General features: G+C 49.6%; 1 protein-coding gene across 1 annotated transcript in view; it reads right to left on the bottom strand.

Annotated features, from left to right (window-relative positions):
- tgfbr3 (transforming growth factor, beta receptor III) overlaps positions 1 to 22,172 on the bottom strand; it is a 59,402-nt gene that overhangs the window by 30,795 nt on the left and 6,435 nt on the right. Inside the window, exon 3 of the mRNA XM_067230571.1 lies at positions 10,808 to 10,995. Coding sequence (XP_067086672.1) covers positions 10,808 to 10,995 — 188 coding nt within the window. The remainder of the gene's footprint in view (positions 1 to 10,807; positions 10,996 to 22,172) is intronic.

Below are 22,172 nucleotides of genomic sequence, written 5' to 3' on the forward strand. Positions count from 1 at the left end.
ATATTTGAGGTTTCAGATCCTTATCTTAAGGTCTTACTTCTGAAACACTCTATAGTGTGAAACTGTTAACAGACACGCACGTTTTTTGAACGTTACGTTTTTGCAGGTTAACGATCTGTACAAATCAACAATATCCAAGCGAGTGCTCCACCACAGGGACACGACAGAACTCAACCCGTTCGTTCAACGCCAAATACTGCAACGAGAAACACTGAGAGTGGAAAAAGAAACCCTTTTCTCTTTCCTGAGGGGTTCGGTAGCTGTCACAGGGACGAGATATGAACAGCATCCTCTCTCCCACTCCCTGCCTCACCCTGTCAGGCTCACTCTCCTCACACACCATCTCTCTTCCAGTCCGTCTCTGGGACAGCTCTCTGCCCCCACACAGACGTGTGCTATCCAGGGGAGAGTGACATGTTTATCCAAGGCGAGTGACACCGACTTGGCATTCAAAAAGCGATCTCTCTTCGACACGCTGTGAGGCGGAGGGGAAAGGGAGACTGACGCAGGCTGATAGAAGGCAGCACTCCCCCGATCAGCCTCCTTTAGATCTGCGGCCTGGAGAAAGGAAGGAACGCAAATGAGAACGAATGTTTATCCATAAAAGTGCTGCAATAATCATAATAGAAAAGCCCTCATAGAGACACGGCTGGAAGAAATGACCGAACTTTTATCTGGGTTAGGGAGCTGGCTGACACTCTGAAACTCAGAGTCACTTTAGTCTCTTATCATTTTGAACCCTTTCCTTCAGGTTTGTCCTTATGGAAAATGTTGGATGGGGTTCTAATCTACTTAAGCCTCCCTCCACTGTCCAGACAATGGAAAAAGACTTTGCATCCCTCTCCTGAGAGTCCCGGCAACAAAAACACAATCATACCTGGTAATATTCACTTGGCTGAGCTAAGGGCGAGAGAGAAAGTTAGTGAGTGAACGAGAGAGAGGGAGGGAGGGAGGGAGGGAGGGAGGGAGGGAGGGAGGGAGGGAGGGAGGGAGGGAGGGAGGGAGGGAGGGAGGGAGGGAGGGAGGGAGGGAGGGAGGGAAAGAGAGAGAGAGAAAGAGAGGGAAAGAGAGGGAAAGAGAGAGAGAGAAAGAGAGGGAAAGAGAGGGAAAGAGAGAGAGAGAAAGAGAGGGAAAGAGAGGGAAAGAGAGAGAGAGAAAGAGAGGGAGGGAGAGTTGTTAAATTTACGGAATTTTTGCACCCGACAGAAACAATTCCCGAAAACACATGAGTCATCTGAATCGCAAAGTCATAAAAAGTGTTGCAACAAAAACAAAAAAAGTTAAGATCAACTTAGCAGACAAATTCAAGCACTTAGCAGTCTAGTTACTAATATTTTCTTTTAAGTAAAACAGCCCAATATCACATTTCACTAGCCCGAGGAGAGGTCAGTAAGGAATCTAGATAACAGTTCAGTCCATTTCCATATGAAATTGGAACGGGAATTCACACGTAACAATAATCCCATTAGCTCCAGCAGAAGACTAGACTCTCTCCATCTCTCTGTCCGTTTCCCCAGTGTAACACACACATGCCCAACAGCAGCTGGAGAGCGTCCCTGCCCCCCCCCCCCCCCCCCCTCAGACCACAGACTCCAGCATGAGGTCTGGGGCATCGCCATGGCAGCCAGCCTCCCCGGTCACGCCAGCCCCCTCCCCCCAATCCCCGGTAACATGATTAGGACCACGTCACAGTTGCCCTGGGCATGGAGGGGCCAGGGCCGGAGGCCTCAGGGACCAGGTCTGTTGGCAGGGATCAGGTAGCTCGGGGATGCCCCAGGGGCAGCCGGTTTCAGGGGGCCCCCGCGGAGAGGGTCTGCAGGGGCACTGGAGCCCCCCAGTCTGATTGATGATCGGGAGGTCGGAACAGGGATTTGGGGGCTCCAGTTAACGTTACAGGCGCGGGCCACATTTGCCAGTGGCCCCCGGGAGAGAGAGGTGCAGAGGGCTTGTCTGGAACTATCACGTTACGGGGAAATCCAAACCGGAGCATGGGGACGGCAGCTGCTGCCAGCCCCACTGAGGCCAGGACGAAGGCGGGCCGTGATTGGCCACAACAGACGTAAACAAGGAGCAGCCCCGTCCAATAAAAGAATTTCACAATTCATATTTTTTGCGATTCCCAATATTGGTGTTTTTCCCGATTTTAAGACCTTTAAGAACAACTAAAAGGCGTTATTTGACCAGCCTATCTGGTCAAGCAGGGATAGATGTGTCCACGGGCCGACATTTCGCGTTGACACGCTGTCATTTTTCAAAAGTGATTCAAATAATTTGGGTCTGTGTTGAGCATCTGAATTCAATTACATGACCTTTCGAGGCTGAGTAAATTATATCTCAAGACTCAAGATTCATAAATACATCAGCAGTGTAAAGTGATCCTCCCATAACTGCACAGCCCCTGGTAAAGAATGGTACCCAGCAGTATATAACACAGCTGTCAGATTTCTCACTCGCCAGTCATCCCAAGCTCCACAGCCTTCAGTAGCCCTACAGGAAAAGGGCGTTTCCTTTATTGACTGAGCTAATTATGCGCCTGACAGTCCTCAGTGACTCGGAGAAAACCCCAAACATCCTTCAATTAGCCACAGAGTAAGACTAATCTATGAAAACACATTCCCTCCCAGCAAATAATAACGGCAATCAAGTAAAGCTGGAAGGAACACAATTCAGGGCACGTAAGTGAAATAGATTGGCAGCAGCTGCAAAACAATGGAAACTAGCTTTTTTATTTTCGTGCCTTACTGTTACTGAGCTGGCGTCGAACACTGTATATGTTCGGTAAACCGTTGGAAGATGTCCCTGGTTCTACCCTTGTTCTATGCTTGGATAAACATGTCCGGGCATGCCTAGCTCTCCAACACAATCACTCATCTAGGACAGGCAGCAGAGATATAAGACAGACCGCCCTGCCCATGACTGATCCCATGTCTCTGAACACCATGATCTACCTTCATCAAGATATGTGTGTGTGTGTGTGTGAGTGGGGGGGGGATGGGTTGGTGTGTGTGTACGAGTGTTTGGTGTATGTGTGCGTGTAAGAGGGTTTTGTGGCAGCGGTGCATGGGCTGGGTTTGTGTACAAGTGTACATGGGCGTGTGTGCCCATGTGCGTGCGTGTGTTAGAGATCTTGGTTGTTTCTGGATCACTGCACTGGAGGAGAGGAGGGCTGCATGGGGAGATGGTGGAGGAGATGGGGGAGGCAGGGGAGCAGGGGGCTGGAGGAGAGGAGGGCGGCATGGGGAGATGGTGGAGGAGATGGGGGAGGCAGGGGAGCAGGGGGGCAGGAGGAGAGGAGGGCTGCATGGGGAGATGGTGGAGGAGATGGGGGAGGCAGGGGAGCAGGGGGCTGGAGGAGAGGAGGGCTGCAAGGGGAGATGGTGGAGGAGATGGGGGAGGCAGGGGAGCAGGGGGCTGGAGGAGAGGAGGGCGGCATGGGGAGATGGTGGAGGAGATGGGGGAGGCAGGGGAGCAGGGGGGCTGGAGGAGAGGAGGGCTGCAAGGGGAGATGGTGGAGGAGATGGGGGAGGCAGGGGAGCAGGGGGCTGGAGGAGAGGAGGGCTGCATGGGGAGATGGTGGAGGAGATGGGGGAGGCAGGGGAGCAGGGGGGCTGGAGGAGAGGAGGGCTGCATGGGGAGATGGTGGAGGAGATGGGGGAGGCAGGGGAGCAGGGGGCTGGAGGAGAGGAGGGCTGCATGGGGAGATGGTGGAGGAGATGGGGGAGGCAGGGGAGCAGGGGGGCTGGAGGAGAGGAGGGCTGCATGGGGAGATGGTGGAGGAGATGGGGGAGGCAGGGGAGCAGGGGGCTGGAGGAGAGGAGGGCGGCATGGGGAGATGGTGGAGGAGATGGGGGAGGCAGGGGAGCAGGGGGGCAGGAGGAGAGGAGGGCTGCATGGGGAGATGGTGGAGGAGATGGGGGAGGCAGGGGAGCAGGGGGCTGGAGGAGAGGAGGACTGGAGGCCGAGGACAGAGAAGACCCGGCCCAGGCAGAAGAAAACCTGTTGACTGCTTTTATCATTCCCGCTCGCTGATCTGAGAGTGATGAGGTCGCTACCTGGAGCCACTCCACACCTCTCTGATGGTAATCAGTCTGCCTCCTGCCCCGGACCAGACAGAAAGAACCAGGCAGATGAAGGACTTGAAGGACAGATAGGGCCTCATGGGTAGATATCAATCTGGGCCTGATAAAGATGTTTGGTAGGGGACATGGAGGTAAACATCAGGTCAGGTGGATAAGAGCGCTCTGGATAAGAGCGTCTGCTAAATGACTAAATGTAAATGTAAATGTAAACAACCTGGAAGGGGAGGACAGACTGCAGCCAAGCAGACCCAGATCTCAGGCTGATAGGGTTAAGTGGACAGGGTCCTCACAATATAACAGTTCTACCACAATATGCATTCGTTTGAGGTTGTCCGACATGAGAAGCGTGAATGTTTGGCCTTATATGGCATCGCATGCTGACAGAGCGTCTAATGTGATAAATGAATCACCTTCGACATGGCGCGAGTCAGCACATTCTGTACAGTGTGTGGATGTGAATAGGACTTGAGCTGGCTGAAGCAGCCTTTTGTTCAAGTGGGTGTGTGTGCGGATGTGTGCGCAAGTCTCACACTGTAACTCTGTGTGTGTGTGTGTGTGTCCCACTCGAGCCGTCGCCTAGAGGCTGAGCTCTCAGCAGCTGTGTGTGTCTGGTCAGTTGTACAGTCACTCACTCATACAAGAAGAGCTATCTAAGAATTCCACCTGATAAAACAATCTTCTGCCACGGCCCAAGCTGATTCATGGCCAAGAGCCGTCTTTAGATGTTTGCCTTCGGTAAATTGATTAGACAAAGACGGTCCGTGTGAGAGATTAGCGGGCTCTTTTGTTTATTTTAGGCCCTATCACACAACCAGACAGGGGCAAGGAGCTCATGCCCCTGTTTGTCTCCACGGTTACCAGAGAACGACGTTTGTTTTTGCGCCACGGATGGGAGTGACGCGGGGGAACGGAAGCTCTGCCACTCCGACTCCCATGATGCTTTGCTTCAACAAGGGTTTTGTTTTGTAGTTTGTTAAGAGGAGTGACAAAAGGACACTTTGACCTGGGTCACCGAGACAGGAAGAACACATGGGGAAATATTTCAACATAACACCAAAACCATAAGGCTGACGTTACAGGTGACATCACTGTTTTGACAGAACTTAAAAGAAATCAGACTAACACCTTTCAGTAAAAAATAACTGCAAAGCAGGTATGTTACCTCAAGTCATACAGATTAAAAAAGGGATGAAATACGATCACCAGGGCCAGTCTGTTAAAACAGTTGACTGGCTTCCTCCTCCCCTCCCTCTCTCCACCTCTCAGACTGGTTCACCTCGTCGCTACGGGGAAAACATATTACCATCCCAAGTGGCAAATCTAATCTTGCGCAAATGCGCCACAAAGTAATGATGTGCTTATCTGAGAGCAGCATAGCCCTCCCTAACTCATACAGCCTGGTACTTACAGTCCTTATCAGGGATCTGCCCGGGCAGAATGGCTGCTTTGTTCTGTTCTGCAGCTCCAGTCTCCCGGTTGGTCTTTAGCTGAGACGCGTACCCTCTACACAGAGGGGTCACAGAGCGACCCCGACCGCGGCCATGACGACCGGTGAGGTCACGGCGGTTCCAGTTCTGTCCGTCCGTGCCAGTGACAACCACGACCGCTCTGTGCTGAAAACCCAGGTCGGATTCGGCGTAAAACCCAGGTAACAGTCAGTCCTTTGTCAAGGCTGGTGTTGATTGAAGAACCAGGCGAGGATGGAGGAACTGTGCTTGAACCCTGGTTGGTTGCTCTCCACACATCCCTGTGTGTGTCGACGACGGGCGCACGGTCTGATATCGTGGCTCCGCGTCGACACAGCTCAGACGGGCAGTGTCAGTTCTTCACAAGCGGCCTCTGAAGAGGGGGCAGGGGGGCCCTCGGGGGGCCTCGGGGTCCTCGGGGGGCCCTGTCCCTCCCTGGTGGAGCTCGTCTCGAGAAGCTCAAAAGGAGGGGATGTGCGCCCGGGAGGGCCTCGCTTGCTCTTCATCAAGAAGTCATAAAGGAGATACATGCAGTGTCTCAAGTGGTTTCATCAGTCGCTCTCCGTTGGCAAGATATGCGAAACGACAGGCCATTTTTTCCCCCAAAGCCACGGTTCAATACCAGGATAATAAAATAAAAAATGGTGAAGAAAAAAAAAAATATATATATATATAATAATTGGTGTTCTGTTCTAAACAAGATAACTTATTGGTTTTTACACAGTAACAAATATTCACTGTCCTATCACTGTCAAACCTGGACACTGTACCACTAAGGTGTTGGGTTTCATTTAATTACTCTATTTATCCATGGGGACTGGACAGGAGCCAGGGTGTAGATGGCCTAGCGAGTGCAGCTGTGCATTTCTCTCTGTTATTGAAAGGATAAGAGCCTATACACCCTCTGGTTCATGCCCATGCAGAATGAGTCCATTGGACGCAGGCAGGAAACTATTCATTTCTCTCACTTATTACGTGAAAATGTGGAGGGGACTGAGAGTGTCTGAGGTTCACACACGGATGTGGTAAGAATGTGCAGCTGCTGTCTGTGTATGCGTGCGTGTGTGTGCGTGCGCAAATGTGGGTGTCGTGTCAACATTTTCTGCGCCGTAAAAGTCCCTTTCCTCGTTCTCCGTCCTCCGTCCTCCACCGTAGCCTGCGCAGTAAGCACATATTTTCAACATTGGATAAATTTACATTTACATTTTACATTTAGTCATTTAGCAGACGCTCTTATCCAGAGCGACTTACAGTAAATACAGGGACATTCCCCCGAGGCAAGCAGGGTGAAGTGCCTTGCCCAAGGACACAACGTCAGTTTGCATGACCGGGAATCGAACTGGCAACCTTCGGATTACTAGCCCGATTCCCTCACCGCTCAGCCACCTGACTCCCTGCCTAAATGCATGTAGCGGTGTGCAGACCACCGGGTGGGGGTCAGGTTTGCAGTCTCAGCCCTAACCGAGGCTAGGCGTAGAACAGAGGCTGTGGCAGAGGGCCCGGAGCCGAAACAGCATGCTCCACCAAGCCCCCAGCCCAGAGGCCTGGGTCCGAGCACAGCTCAGCCAGAGCAAGCCAGGCCACAGGCCTCTCTTGTGCTGCAGGCCGCTTTCTAAACATCCAAACATACAGTGTGTTCCGCGGGCCAGACACCACTTCCTCCCCCACCATCAGCAAAGGCAGAGAAGAGGACTTAAAAAATAGAGAAATGCGAAAAAAAACTTTCCAGAATCAGCCACTGACCAGCCACCTCTCTGCTGACTTAGGAAACAAGCACGAAACACACATTCCAAACCAAACAGAGGAAGAGGCTCGTTACAGAGAGTGAGATTAATATGTATGCTTTCCAGAAAATGCAGGACGATGGATTTAACTCGCCCTTGTATTCGTGCCACAATGGGGGGAGAAAAAAAGACACTTCACCAGCCTCTTGGCCAAAACTACACAAAGGAGCCTAAAGAAATAAGATTCTGTCTATCAAGTCAAACCGAGCAAGCCAGAATTAGAATGTGACAGCTTGCACATGAAGAGGGGAGCAGTTCAAGTCAGGCATTCGTGGACGGACGCTGGTGAGCAACCGTCACTCATGAGTCCGGTGGACTGTTTAATGTTTACGCCTCGCAGAGCCTCCTCCAGTTGTTCCTGAACGCCTCCTGGTGCCCCTGAAACCCAACTCCTGCGTTGTCCCCCTCCGTGGACGGGGGGGGGGGACTGAAGGACAGGGCAGGATAGAACGGGGGGGGGGAGGGGTGCTGGGGGGAGCTGGGGTCCAGATGGGTGCATCTGTGCCCTTCTCTCAGGTAGGAAGGCCGTCGGAGTGGTAGACTGCCAGATGTCCTTAGGAAGCTTATCTCCGAAGAGACACTCTCAGCCACAGGGCAGCCTTATCTCTGTCAGAGCATGGGCAACCTCTTTTTTGCCAAGGCCACCGAACGGGGGACGGGAACACAGGGGGATTAATGCGTCCTCCAAACCAGCTTTTCTCTGGAGCACACAGGTAAATAAGGTTTAGAATAGGTCATTACTCGGAGGTACACAGACGCATGGTGGCGGAGGACATTCCGGATTGTTCTATTTCGTCTGGTAATCTTGCAGTTATTTATTAGCAGGACAAAGGGTAAGAGTCATCATCAGGGCCGGGCAAGGAAATGGAAATACCCCCAAAGCAAATATACCTAATCTTGTTGAAAAGACAAGGACAACTGCTTTCACGAAACATTTGGCTCAGCCCAACACATCAATAACACCATTCAGTAGTCTTGATTTATTGTCCAACATATTTACACGCAAGAGGAGCCAATCGCATATCGTCATATAAACATTAACACTGTCAAACTGACCGACAAAAACTCACAAGATATATTACAGCTAAGTGTAACCAAAGCAGTGCCCCACAGTTGTATATCAGCAGGAATGACATCTGTCCTTAGGGATAGGACTGTGTTTTCAACTGCAAGCTGTACCTCCCATCGAGACTTGGTTGACAGTGACGCATGTAATAATTTGTGCAGTGACACCAAGCAAGGGAGTTCTCTAAGGAGAAAATAATTGCACGATTTTAGACAGCCACGTTCTTCTGGGCCACAATCAACCTCCATAGCCCCTCCACACCGTTGAAGGCCCCGATTTCCCCGGGCGGCCATGATTTTGTATCTGTCTCCAGCCAGGAAATATCCCAGATGTGCTCGAGTCAAAAGTCCTCTCGGGCCTTTGTCCTGAACTTTGACAATCTCTCCCCGAATCGACGAGACGTAATTATTGTGCAGGAGTTTTCAAAGCCTAACAAATACCTGGGTTTTGGAATGTGGTGAGCGGAACAATCTTATCTGACAGCTGCTGTAGACAAAACTACGATTGGCTTTAGTTGGAATATCTCAGTCACTTCCTAATGCACCTTGACAGAAGTATATCTGGTGATGCTCGTGTTCAAACAAGGTCGAGTCTCGGCACTTGGCTGGACTTTTCCGAACAATGAAAGCCAACAGAAAGTGCAATCAGAGAAGCAAGCGCTTCGCATCTGGATCAGTGACAGGTATGGCATTGTGAGGCCTGTTTCTTTCCAGCTTGACAATCAATTGAATGTGTTTTTGGCAACTATTTCAAACCAGTTGTTTAACATCACACTGTGCTCCTATTGGTTATTTGTTGACACATTTTAAAGGAACATTCCATCAAACTGGGCCGTTGATCACAGCCTTCCATTATGTAGTTAGTAAGAGGGCTTGAAGCTAATTATACATAATCAAGATGCAGTTCAATCACAAGCAGAAGTAAGCCCGTCCAGTCCCCCTTGTCTGCATTCAATCCTGTGTGTTTGTCATGTGTTATTTCCATTCCAGCCACGGACATTTAATGTCCAGTATGGACACTGCCCATACTGCTTTAACTCCACTTCTCACAACTTCCTCACTTCCTTTCCAAAGCAGAAAGGGAAATAACCGAGCCCAGAACACATTGACCAGATGACCCCCCACTACTTTGATAATGTCTCCGTCCTGAGAGATGTGTTTGTGTACCCGCTGCCTCAGCACTAAGACACCAAGTTCCTCCAGTGCGCTGCTGGCCTTGGCCCACATCAGCAGTTCACTCCCCAGGGCAGGCCAAGACACGCTGCCTCTCACACTGACATGACAGACGAGGCCGAGAACCTGACACAGCGCATCCACGACCGAGGCTCGTGATTCAAGCGAAACTAACAGAGGCCAGCCTGTCTCAGTGTCACCACCACGACCCCTGACAGTCTATTCTGGTCATAGCAGCGTCTTCTAAAAGCGCATGGGTAATAATTCCATTGCGGCGTGTACATCACTTACAAAGTGGTCCCTATGCAGGTGTTGCTCCTGCATAGGGAGTCAGGTGGCTGAGTGGTTAGGGAACTGGCTAGTAATCAGAAGGTTGCCGGTTCGATTCCCGGCTGTGAAAAATGACGTTGTGTCCTTGGGCAAGGCACTTCACCCTACTTGTCTCGGGGGGAATGTCCCTGTACTTACTGTAAGTCGCTCTGGATAAGAGCGTCTGCTAAATGACTACATGTAAATGTAAGTACGACGCCTTTTTACATGATACTGAACGTTAGTCCCAAAGAGTGACAGGATTAGTTCACGGAACCGAGACACATTCGATAACGTTTTTTTTTCTTTCTTCGCTTTTGTTTTTACGCTGCGCAACCTCCAACAACAATCAGATCTCCCGAGGATGTTGACAATCTTCTGCTCCCTTGCTCTGGCCAACAAGCCTTTCTTCTACTTCCTGTCTGCCACAGGGGGGGAAGGAACGGTAGCCATTTGCAAGGCTCCTGATTACAATAGGGCAAAAGAGGGTACGGGATAGGACCAGCAGATCTGCTGTATCTGAGAGGCCTGTGGGGCCCTAGGAAAGACGCAAGAGGCCCCTTTCCAGGGAGTGATCCTCAACACATGGGCTGTCATCGTTCTGTTGTTGACTATACAGTGTGGGCCTGTTCCAACCCCCAGTTTGCTACAAGTCAACCGAAACGATTTTGTGGGGGGTGCCCTTGTGGCTCACTGAGAAAGAGCGTGTACCATAACAGCTAACGCCTGGGTCTGAATCTGGCTCAGGCCATTTCCTGCACATCCTCCCCCGCCCCTCTCTCTCCCCCCCCCCCCCCCCTCTCTCTCTCTCTCTCTGCTTTCCTGTCTCTCTCCAACCGTCCTATCAAAGAAAGCCGGCCAAAAAAAAAAAAAAAAAAAAAAAACACAACTGAAATCCTTTTCTCTCAGTAGATGTGCCTGGTTGCCTCACCTCGGTGGGGGGGTCCCCCGGTGCCTCGGGGCCCTGGCGTCTCAGGTTGATGATGTGTACCTCCTGCGGGAACCCGGTGGTGCCGCGGCTGGCACAGCCCGACATGGCGGTGAAGCTCTTGGCCGCGGCCTGCACAGGGTGGCTCGCGCCCACGGGCAGCACCTCACACGGGCTGCGAGACAGCGGCCCTGGAGACACAGCGGGAACGAGGTTCAGGGGCGTGTTGGCACAACGACAAACACCACATTTGAAATAGGTAAAATAACATAATGAAGTGTACTGTAAAGGGATAACGCAATCGTGACGTTTTGAGATTTGCGTTCCCATTTGGTTCGGTCGAATCACCCACATTATGCCTTCAAATGATACGAAATGGCTTTGTACTTGATGCAGCGTTTTTTTTTAAGCAGTGGTGGTAAAGAGCCTATCACAAATGGGCTTTTCTCAGCGTTTCACAGTCCACTCACATAGCAGCATTGTGACTGACAGCCAAGGTGCCAGACCTGTAATCAAAATAGCCCAGAGCTACCCCATTATATTCCTTTCCAGCCACTCGGAGCCCTTCTCTCCTTAAATGGTCGGATTTGACCTTCTTTAATCACTCAGAGGAGGCGAAAGTAGACATCACACTTTTGAGAACTCGGCAGTGGAAAGACCGTAATTAGCCGCGGACATCAGAGCGGTTGCCTTGGAGACATGGCAGGCTCCTGTATTGGTCTGCGGTGAAGTGAGTGGTGTTGCTCGTAGTAATGGTCTGCCTCGTTCTGACCAGCACCAGCGCTCCCCATCGCAGACAGATGACCTTGAAGCGCAGGCGGAATATCTAGAGTGATGGAGCCCAGGCAGCGCGAGCGCAACTTGGAACCAAAGTCCCTGCGGAGCGTTTCTCCTTAAAAGGTCATCCTGAGGTACCGTGAACCAGTTGTTGTTGTGTGAATTAACTCAATTTTCATGCTGTGTGCTGTCTTCCTGCTCATTACTGAGTAGCAGGTCACATGGTGGGGTTTATGAAGGGAATTCAAGGTAATGCATGATCCAGCTGCAGTCAATCATATACAGGTAGGTAGACCACAACAGGGCTGTAGTCTGAAGAGCAGTCCACAGTCAAGACTCTAGATCTTCTCACTGTTATACCTTCCTGTCTGTCTGTCTGCCTGTCTGTCTGTCTTCCTGTCTGTCTGCCTGTCTGTCTGCCTATTTGTCTTCCTGTCTTCCTGCCTGTCTGCCTGTCTGTCTTCCTGGCTATCTGTCTGTCTGCCTGTCTGTCTGTCCGTCTTTCCATCTGTCTTCCTGCCTGTCTTTCAGCCTGCCCGCACACCTGCCTGCCTGCCTGTCTGTCACCTGTCCATCAGTCCGTCCGTCCAGGGGGAGAGCGGGAGAAGCCTTCGCTCCCATGTGGAGAGAAACTGTAGGCCCAGTGAGCCTGATCAGTCAAGCAGAGCGACCCGGCGTGGAGCGAGGACACACACAGACGGGCCGGGAGGCCGCTGTCTGGGTTATGTCTGTCCCGTGCAGAAAAGCACATTTGTAACCCTCGCCTACACCGCCGTGTGGTAAAGAGCTTCATTTGAGCGCAGGTTCACGCCACAAACAGCGCAACATTTCACCCGTAAATAATTTGGTTATTTTTTCCTCATTGCATTCTTTCACCCTCCCATCACTGCTTCCCCCTGAACTTAAGTACACGCGATGTACGCACACACACACTTACAAAGGCTCAGGCACACACTTGCACGGACGCACGCTCACACACACACACACACACGGAGCCTGAGGTTTGCGGCAGGCGTTGAACAGGCTTTTTCCATTAGAACGTGAGGTCTCCTGGGAGCAGCTGTGGCCAGGCTTCCCTGCGGGGCGGTCCGTGCTCGCTCCACCACACAGGCCTCCACCGGCCAAGGCCGGATCACGTTTCAAACGCTGCACGCCAAACACGCAAGGGTTGCCGATAGCGATCACGTAGAACATTTGGAAATAATTAAATGGTGGTGGGGGGGGGGAGGGAAACTCAGGACAGGGAGATAACAACTTTTGCCCCCCCTCAGACTCAAAAAATGCATTACCTCCTCTGTGTTCCTAACGTTTGGTTTCCTAACTCTGAGCAAAGGTAACTGTCGTTTGCTATGTAATGCTGTACAGTTACCGTGCTGTTCGGAGCGTTTGTTGCGTATTAACCCGGATACGGGGCATCCCTCTCGCTTGTCGTCGGGACAGAAACGCTTTACTGTAGCCGCTCGTCCCCTGAGAGGGATCCTGAGCCCTCTGACAGATATTTTAAAACCTTTTCCTTTGTGCTCCTTCCATCAGTCTCTCGGCGCTTGTGAATTCATTCCGCAGTCTGTCGAGGCTCTTTGATGTGCTTGATGGGAGCGTACACTTCAAAACATGGCAATGGCCGTCTGCGCTGAGAGGGGGGGTAGGGAGGGGGGGGGGGGGGGGGGGCAGGGTTTAATGGCAAAACCTTGTTGTGGTGCATCTGTGTTGTACCTCAGGCCTCCTCCATTCCCCCCCTCCTTCTCCCTGAGGACCAGAGCCAGGTCACCAAGCATCCCCCTCTCCCTGTCAGCCATGTCTCAGAGCACTCACAGTCTATTTTTCCCCCTCCTCTCATTGGACTGTAGAATAACAACCTACGACCACACTGACAGACAGAAAAAAAACTAGATCTTTCTGGAAGACCGCCAAAAGATTACAACCTCGCTGGGCATAGATATTGTTTCTTTATTTAACTCTGGGACAGAAAGGCGACGCACAATACAATTGTTTTGGAAAAATGCATCTAAGATTTGGACAATAGCAGACGGAAATAAATGTTGTATAATGTTTAATAATCCTCAGACTAAATGGAGTTGCGGGGGGGGGGGGGGGAAGCAGAGTGTTTCCGTTCCATGTTATTATGCATTTAAGTCTTGGGGAAGCATAGTTGCTTCATGTGAAACAATACGGCCTGTTTCACTCATACACTGCAAATGTGATATTTAAACTTTCCGTATATATGTGTTTTATATGTGTTCTATTGGCTATATGTGTTCTACTGGCCTCTAATAAAAGGTAGCGAAAACATCCCCCCCTGCTGATATCGTAAACGGAATCTGAGTGACTATCATCTGAAGAAACCATTGATGTATTTCTTTTTGTTGAACCCGACTGTCTAATCCTCGCACATCTGCTATCCCCATTAGACCCTGCAAGCCTCCAGCCTCCAAGACCCCCCCAAAAAAGAGACTTGCATCTGTCGGACTTGCCAAGGCTTAGTCTATTCTGTCACCTTGTCTGTCTGTCTGTCGCTTTCTCTGTCTGTACCTCTCCCTCCCTCTCTCCCTCTCTCCCTCTCTCCCCCTCTCTGCGTTCTCTCTTTCAGCGGTGGACACAGGGCCGTCCTGTCCAGCAGCTGCTTGAGACTCTCACCGGCCCGATCCGCACGCCCACAGGAGAGGAATGAGAGAAGCTGTTGTTCGCCCAGCATGAAAAACAACCTCTGAGTCCAGGCTCCAACAGACTTCAGACACCTCCTCCACGCACCCAACAGATGCAAGCCTATCTGATGCCGCGCGAGCGATATTCCATCTGCAGAGGCGGAATGTCTACCTTGTCTACCATCTCTGTCTCAGGGGTTTGGAGGGGGAAGATCGTCCGAATCAAAAGACGCGTGGCTGCAAAAAATATATATATATATCGAGATACGTGACGTCACGCCAGGACGCGGGGAAACACGGTCACCGTGGAGACCAAACCGCAGCCGTTGGAGAGAAGGCGGGGGGAAAAAAGAAAACCAAAACAAATTTCATTCAGGATATTAGTCCTGTCCATGAGGGCCACGCATGTCGACAGGGGGAGTAGAGGTAGGAGTTCTCAGACTCCATAGTCTTCAACCATTGGTGCTCTGGGGGCCTAAGGGCTTTGGGAAGCTCTACTTCTGCAAATCTCCCCAGTAGGAGAGCCTGGTTCCCATAGGACTGGCTCTTCCTGTCTCTGTCTGGCTCCTGTCAGAGATGAGCCGTGCTCGGCCAGGACAGGGCGGGGCGGGGATGAGGAAGAGAGGGCCCGCAGACAGCTCGCACACCTGTGTCAGTGCAGACAGCGTGGTTCCATCTGGCTTAGACTCAGGGACAACATCACCACCATCCTCCTCGCTAATAAACCTTTCCACTCAATCTCGCCAGCAGAAAGTGATTTCTTATTTGTTAAGGACCACAGCATAAATGCTGTCTACAGAAGCTAAACAGGCCAGGTTTTAATAGTGTGAAGAAACACCAGATCAGAAATTGTCTACTAAAATGACTAAATGTCGCTAAACACTGAGAATGGGATTTTTCTCAACCACACTAACCTGTTTCAAAGATGCGAAACCACACAACTTGAAAAGAACAACCGTGCTGCATTTCAGCAAAAGATGACATTAGCTGTCACAATAACTTCTCACTTCTCAAGTCGTTTGCGGTTTCAGTTTCAATTTTTTCCCAAGATTAGAGGGGGTGAACAAGCCGGCTACATGTGCAGGGCCAAATTAAAAGATGCCAGAGAAAATGAGAAAGAGCTGAGAGCCGGCCGTGTCTTTGACAAGGCCCTGCGCTTCACAGATACAAGGAGAACCCCGTCCATCACAGAGAACAAAAGGAAAGGAGGAGGACCGAAAATGCGGACTTTTAGGTTTTTAGCTAAACTAGGAGAGACAGTGGAACGTTTTCTTGGGGGTGACTGAAAGTAAGCTGCGTAAAAAGACGGTGTGTGCATGTGTATCTTTGCACCATGTGGTTTTTCTGACAGGAAAGTGAGAGCTTGTCGCGGAGCCAGAAGCGAGATGAATACGCAGTGACTCAGATGAGCACGTACAACCAACCCACCTGACCGTGGGAGGGGGTTGGGGGGGGGGGGTGTGCACAGCTAGAGAGCGCAGTGTCCCAGCTGTGGGCCTCTGTCGGCTTCCTTCTGTGGCTAGCACTAACACCTTTCTCGCTGGTCGTGTTTGCTTGTCTGGCTCTGCCTCCTTGGTGGATTACCATTGAATATACACAGATTCAATCTTACGGTCACAGTACATCAGTCTTCAATCAGATGACGTTTGTGTTGCCGTAGTTAAGGATATTGATTGCTTTGGCTTACAAAACACAATTTGTTTTGGCGGGGTCTGGTGAATATCGGCTTGTGCACGAGGATTGGTGGAAATACAGGAAGGGGAGCGTGTAGTAACTCAAGACGATATTTAAGGAGACGGAGATTGTATAAATACTCTCTCAGCCAACCCACTTTAGCCATTTTTAAACACACATCAAGTTCCAAGAAATGCACTTTGTTGCTCTACACCCCTGTGGCAATGAGCCAAGAAATGGGTACAGGAAGTGATGTAATTCCATGTGCCAGTAAGGAACAAATCTGATATTCCCACATAGCCATTTCCGAAGAGAAACAAACAGACCCTTCCCCCAGTACGAGCACACACACCCTCACATGTCTGTTTCCCAGCATCTCTCACCAAGTAAGATATCTGGACTGTATATTTCTACAGAGGGATACCAAGGTCACAGTATTAGAAAGCTAAACTCTTAAACTCTGGTTTCGCTAAATAGATGACACCTTGTGTTCCTGTATCGAAATACATTCGTTACACATTCCAAAATAAAGAAAGTGCTTTTGAACATGCATGTCCAATTACACAAAGACATCATAGGGGAGGATTGTATTTTCCAAGGGATTTTTCTGGGCCACTGAGTCAATATGTTCAGATCTGACCTAAGGTATCCAAGCTCCCATCTGGAGCAGGGGATTAAACCAATCCTCCACTCACACTGTTTTTCAGCTCCATGCCCAGGTTCCCATGGACCATGGACCATGCAGGCTTGTTCAGGGAGTGCATTATTCAGCCTTCTTGTGTTATTCTAAGGGGCTTTGGACTACACAAGCGCATGCAGTGTTGACTCTACAGTAATTCACTCACCACTGTGCCAGGGCCCACAAATACAGGAAGTGAATAGATCTTTTATAAGGGACACCGCAAGTTCAATTCAGCGCTGCCTGCTTGTGAAATATGGATTCATCATGAAGCAATCTGGGCCTGTAAAATTGGACGCATGAGTGGAGGATGTTGGAGAAGGATGGGGGGTGGGGGGGGGGGGGGGGGTGGCTATACTCCGTCAGGGAAGTCATAAACCTTCCCATCAAAGCATGACATTTGAGGCCAAATGTCCCACAAACCTGTCCACAGTCCTGCGTCACCCAAACAATCCCAGTTGACAATTCTATCTCCAACTGTCATACTACCTAATGTGAACTGGGGAATACAAGGTTTTGATTAGTTTGTGTCCAAGTGTGCTACCGGATGAGTGTAATGACCAAAAATCCTACTTAAACCTTAGTACTGTGACAATCAAACCATTGACAAAGGAAGAATTCCTTTTTCATCTTAGTCATATAGCGACGTCCTACTTTGTCCAGACAGACTCTCGTTTAATTAGCCGCCACAGCTTAAGAAAAGTACTCGGGTAAGATAAAACCACTCTGCAAACTGAGACACTTCAGGAGCGAGGCCCCTGTGAGGTAAAAGGTGGAGCCAGACTGCCTCTGAGACTGACGAGCACGGAGCTACTTAACATGAGTCCCGGTCTGTTGCCACCTGCCTGTAAAACATATGCACACAAGATCTTTCATGAATGCCAATTACATATATCAAGCGGAGGGAGAGAGAACACGAGGCCCCGTGGGTAGGTATGTCTCTCTCTATCCCTTCACGCAGACATAAATCTGAGGGGCTTTGAAGTGATGGAAGACACGGTTTGTTCCCTCGGGAACACAGGAGTCACTGTGCGAAGGGAGACAGCTGTGTGTGTGTGTGTGTTTGTGTGTGTGTACTTCACTCGAGCTTTTACTGTGTATAGGTCACCACTGGTTGGCTGTTAACATCAGCTCTCGGGACAGACAATGCTGGTGAGCAAAAAAAGCGAGCTCAAAAATAGCTGGAAAAACAGCGACTGCTTTCTCACTCAGAGAGCATTTCATCCATCAGCTGCAGTTCAGGATCGTATGGAAAGCGAATCAGAATTGGGTTGTCACGGTCGTGCGGGACGTTCTAAAGGCACGTGCACAAGTGCACAAACACAAGCACGAGGTAGGAGATAAAAGACAGCAAAAGAACTGCGACTTTAAGGACATTTCAGAGGCCAATCACAGGCACCATGGCTGGACTGGCTCTTTCTTAACTTCAGCGGAGGGTCTCTTTGGAGAAACAGCCCACCCTGTCGTCACATACGACGGGGAGGACAAAAAACGGAGGACTTTTGAGTGCCACTTGTTCTGACATGTTCAAAGACTCATTTGTCTTCCTGAAAGATCCTTCTGTTCGTGGCTTGTCTTGGACCTTCATTCTGTTGTTCTTCCCAATAATGATGTGAAAATCCTGAGAAGCCGATCTAGTTGAATAAATGTCAAGCCCTTCCCCCGACTCAGATTATTCGGACTAAAAATGAATCTTAGCAAGCCCTCTGAAGGTTGCATCAGCAGCAGGTTGTTGAACCCATAAACGCTATGATTTAAAAGCATTTTTCTTGACACACTGACGACCTGTTGCTTCTTGGTGCTTTCGGGAACCCATATATAAGCAGAAATGTATACTATATGCCCTCTCTGTTTCTCTCACACGCATACACAAATCCTGGAAATGGTGGCATGTGTTATCGACTGTAGGCCAGATTGTTTGTACTTCACCGTAAACTCTTGGATGTATTTGGAGACTAAACTAAACACAGTCTAGAATCTTTAAAGAGCCCTAGTGATAACTCAAATGAGGATCATCAAATTAATTTCCTATCAGAAGCAGACAGCATTCCACCAATTTGGAAACTGAATCGCAAAGTATTGCAAAAGGAAGCAGATAGAACAGGCACGTTAATAAATAAGATAAGGGTCTACACAAAGTCCTGAAGATTTCTTCGCGATTTCTTATGGAAATATTTTCCCGAAAATATCAATCACTCGAACGTTATGGCTGACGTTGTGTCAAGAACAGCAGGTTGCTGTGGAGTCAGTGAGAAGACTGAGGACAATGGAGGGTCTTTGTGAAGAACCCTGAGGGGAGAGAGAGGGTGAGGCGGACACAGCACTTTCACAAAGAGTCAATGAGAGAACATTCCATCTTGCGGGGAAGGCCGGCGAAAAAAAGAATGACATGTCAAATGTCACATGTCACACTGCCTCATGTATCGAACATCCACAATGGACCCTGGAGGGGGAAGTCCTTCACCAGACAGTTAATAAAAGGAGAACGCAGGGGTTGTGATGGTGAATGTAACCCTGAATCTGTTTAAGAAGACCTTCAGATCAGTCACAAAGAGACAGCAATGGGAGCCCACTTTTAACAAGGCCAGTGTGGAAACTCAAAAAACACAAGGCAGACAAACTCAAACCACTCTGAACGACTATCAAGCATGGACGTCACCAGGAAATTCTTTTTGACAAACAAAACAATTCACTTCCTGAGGTGGGACTTTTAACGTGACAGTGACGCGTTAAGGAGCTATGGTACTTTCTCTGGTTTCAGTTCGTACCACAAGAGTGTCATTGCTCGCCTACCCCTGAGATGAATACTCAAAATGTCACGTTCTGGATGGAAAATCGTTGCGGTGAACAGTTCTCCTCATCCCCAGAACAACACACAGGCAAGCCACAGCCACCTTCCTACCGAAGGTACGAAAATTGCACTGAAAACTAGTTTTCCATGCTGCGTGCAAAATGTGTGATCCAAAACAAAAATTATATCTGTTATTTAGTGCGCAGAGGAGGGCCTCTCGCCATTTATTGGAAGAACACATAGTTCTTTCTCTGAGATATTTTCCACTGGTGGGACCTTTCAGCAGGACTTGTCAGAGAGGGAGAAGATTAAACTGGAGAGCAAAAGCCCTTCAGAGACATCAGCAGTCATTTGTACTTTGTCAGACAGAAGTTTATTGTCGGGGGTCAAAGGTCACTAACTTGAGAAACGACACATCATTGTCATCAGTCAAACTAAACTAAATTAGCCACTCAGACCCCAAGATGAGCCCCAAAAACCCATATCCAGCGAGCAAACCGGGACAGATATTCCATCTTTTGGTTGGACTTTCAGCAACCGACAAAACGACATACTCAAGTCAGTATAGCTGCAGATCTGCCGAGGACTGTTAGTGCTCGTATACGCCGGATCACGAGAAGGAAACAACGTAATGCGTTTCTGTACACGAGCGGCCGGCAGCACCAGGGCGGCAGGAGTTAACTGGGGTGATGTTTTTATTTCTCTTTCTTCAATGAAGTCACGCTCCACATAACTCCCGTACTCTCTTACACTCTCCAGACTCCGTGGCCCTGCTTTTTTCAATAGGCCTGCGAAACACAATGGAAAATGCGGGATCACCCCAGCTGTCTCCCATTAGAGTTCTGGCTCAAATTATTTACACATCCCTCTCTGGAAATACATGTGGAGAGAGAGGTAGAAAGTGACCGGGAAAAGAGGTGGAGAGAGGGAGAGGCAAATGGGCAAATACATACAGTTTGTGTGTATATATAGAGAGAGGAAGAGAGTGCGAGGTAGAGAGGAGTCGGAGGAGAGGAAAAGAGGTGAGAGAAGCTACAAAGAAAGTGAGAGAGAGAGAGAGAGAGAGAGAGAGAGAGAGAGAGAGAGAGAGAGAGAGAGAGAGAGAGAGAGAGAGAGAGAGAGAAAGAGAGAGAGAAGCACTGCTTGCCTCCAAGAGCAGGAGGAGGTGTTGAGGTCGCACTGACTCATAGAACCAAGCTTTCTGTGAGCTTTTGTATATATATATATGTGTGTGTGTGGGTGTTTGTGTGTGTATGTGTGTGTGTAAAAGAGAGAAAGAGAAAAAAAGAGAAAGGGCAGAGAGAGCGAGAGAGAGAGAGAGAGAGAGAGAGAGAGAGAGAGAGAGAGAGAGAGAGAGAGAGAGAGAGAGAGAGAGAGAGAGAGAGAGAGATAACGAGAGAGACAAAGAGAGAAACTGTTGTTAATCAAACACTCCAGATAAATAAAAGAAGAACCCTCCGTCAATTCCAAACTGACACAGGCAGGGGAGAAAGCCTGTGGTGATGAAGCAGTTGAGATAAAGGCCTCTTGGCGGGGGAGTGTACAGACCTGTAATTAGAGACACTCCCGTTGCTATGTAAACATCCCAAACGTTCTCCACAGCACCACGCAGTCTGCGCGTAGCAGTCTCCGCGCATGAATCACGCGCCAACATCTGCTTTAACGTGCTGGGAGGGACCTCTCGGGTTTGGCACGCTGTGCGTGTGCGGAGTGTGTCGGTTTGGACCGGACGACCCGCGACTGTGTCTGCCTCGCTCCTCCTGCAGCTTACCTCCCCTTCTCCGATTACAGCTGTTGCACAATCCATTCTGGCAGTCTCCCTCACGGCATAGGCTTTGAAAAGTCAGGGGAGTCAGGTGGCTGAGCGGTGAGGGAGTCGGGCTAGTAATCTGAAGGTTGCCAGTTCGATTCCCGGTCAAGCCAAATGACGTTGTGTCCTTGGGCAAGGCACTTCACCCTACTTGCCTCGGGGGAATGTCCCTGTACTTAATGTAAGTCGCTCTGGATAAGAGCGTCTGCTAAATGACTAAATGTAAATGTAAAAGCAAAGTATTGTGGATATAGATGGTGATTTACAGAAGAACCTTTTGTTCAACTACGGGGAATAGGGTCTGCAACTGCTCCACTTACACAGTGAGCAGTCTGATAGCCACGTTTGGCTCTGGAACGACACGGTTAAAAGGCCATTAAAGCAATGGTACACAATGAACTATCCTCTTTTATTTATCTAAGAACGATAGGTTACGCTGAAAGTGAAGTTTATGCGGACTGATAATAAAACTCCCTTTCATAGCACTCAAGGGTAGCGCTGTTTAATACTTGTTTACTACTGGGAGACGCGCGCACAGATAATCGGTTTGTGGTCGCTGTTTCAGTTTAATACAAGTTAAAAGTTTGGAACATGTATTTGTGTGTGTCACTATCCCAGGTTTCCAGTTCCAATCACATCGCTCTGTGTTCCATTTGAGATAAAGGGATTCAAGAGATAAGAAAAAACCTTAACCTATCAATACAAGAATCCCCCTTAGGCCACTAGCAACTTGTGTCACTCACCTAAATTAGCCGTAAGCTAATACAAATGACGAAATAGCATCAGGAGACTGCGTGGCAGAGCACTCAACACATGAGCGTGTGTTATTCAGCGAACCCCCAGCCGCGCATTGTGCCTTCTGCATAACCAGCATCCTGTTGGAGTTGTTTTTGGCAACTGCCTCAAATTAATGTCATATCTGGCATTGCTCCCGACTGACTCTATTTCACAGTGAAACTTGAAGTCTGCACAACCGGTCCATAATATGTCTTTCG

This window comes from Osmerus mordax, chromosome 27, assembly GCF_038355195.1.
Source record: "Osmerus mordax isolate fOsmMor3 chromosome 27, fOsmMor3.pri, whole genome shotgun sequence".
In the NCBI taxonomy this organism is placed as follows: Eukaryota; Metazoa; Chordata; class Actinopteri; order Osmeriformes; family Osmeridae; genus Osmerus; species Osmerus mordax.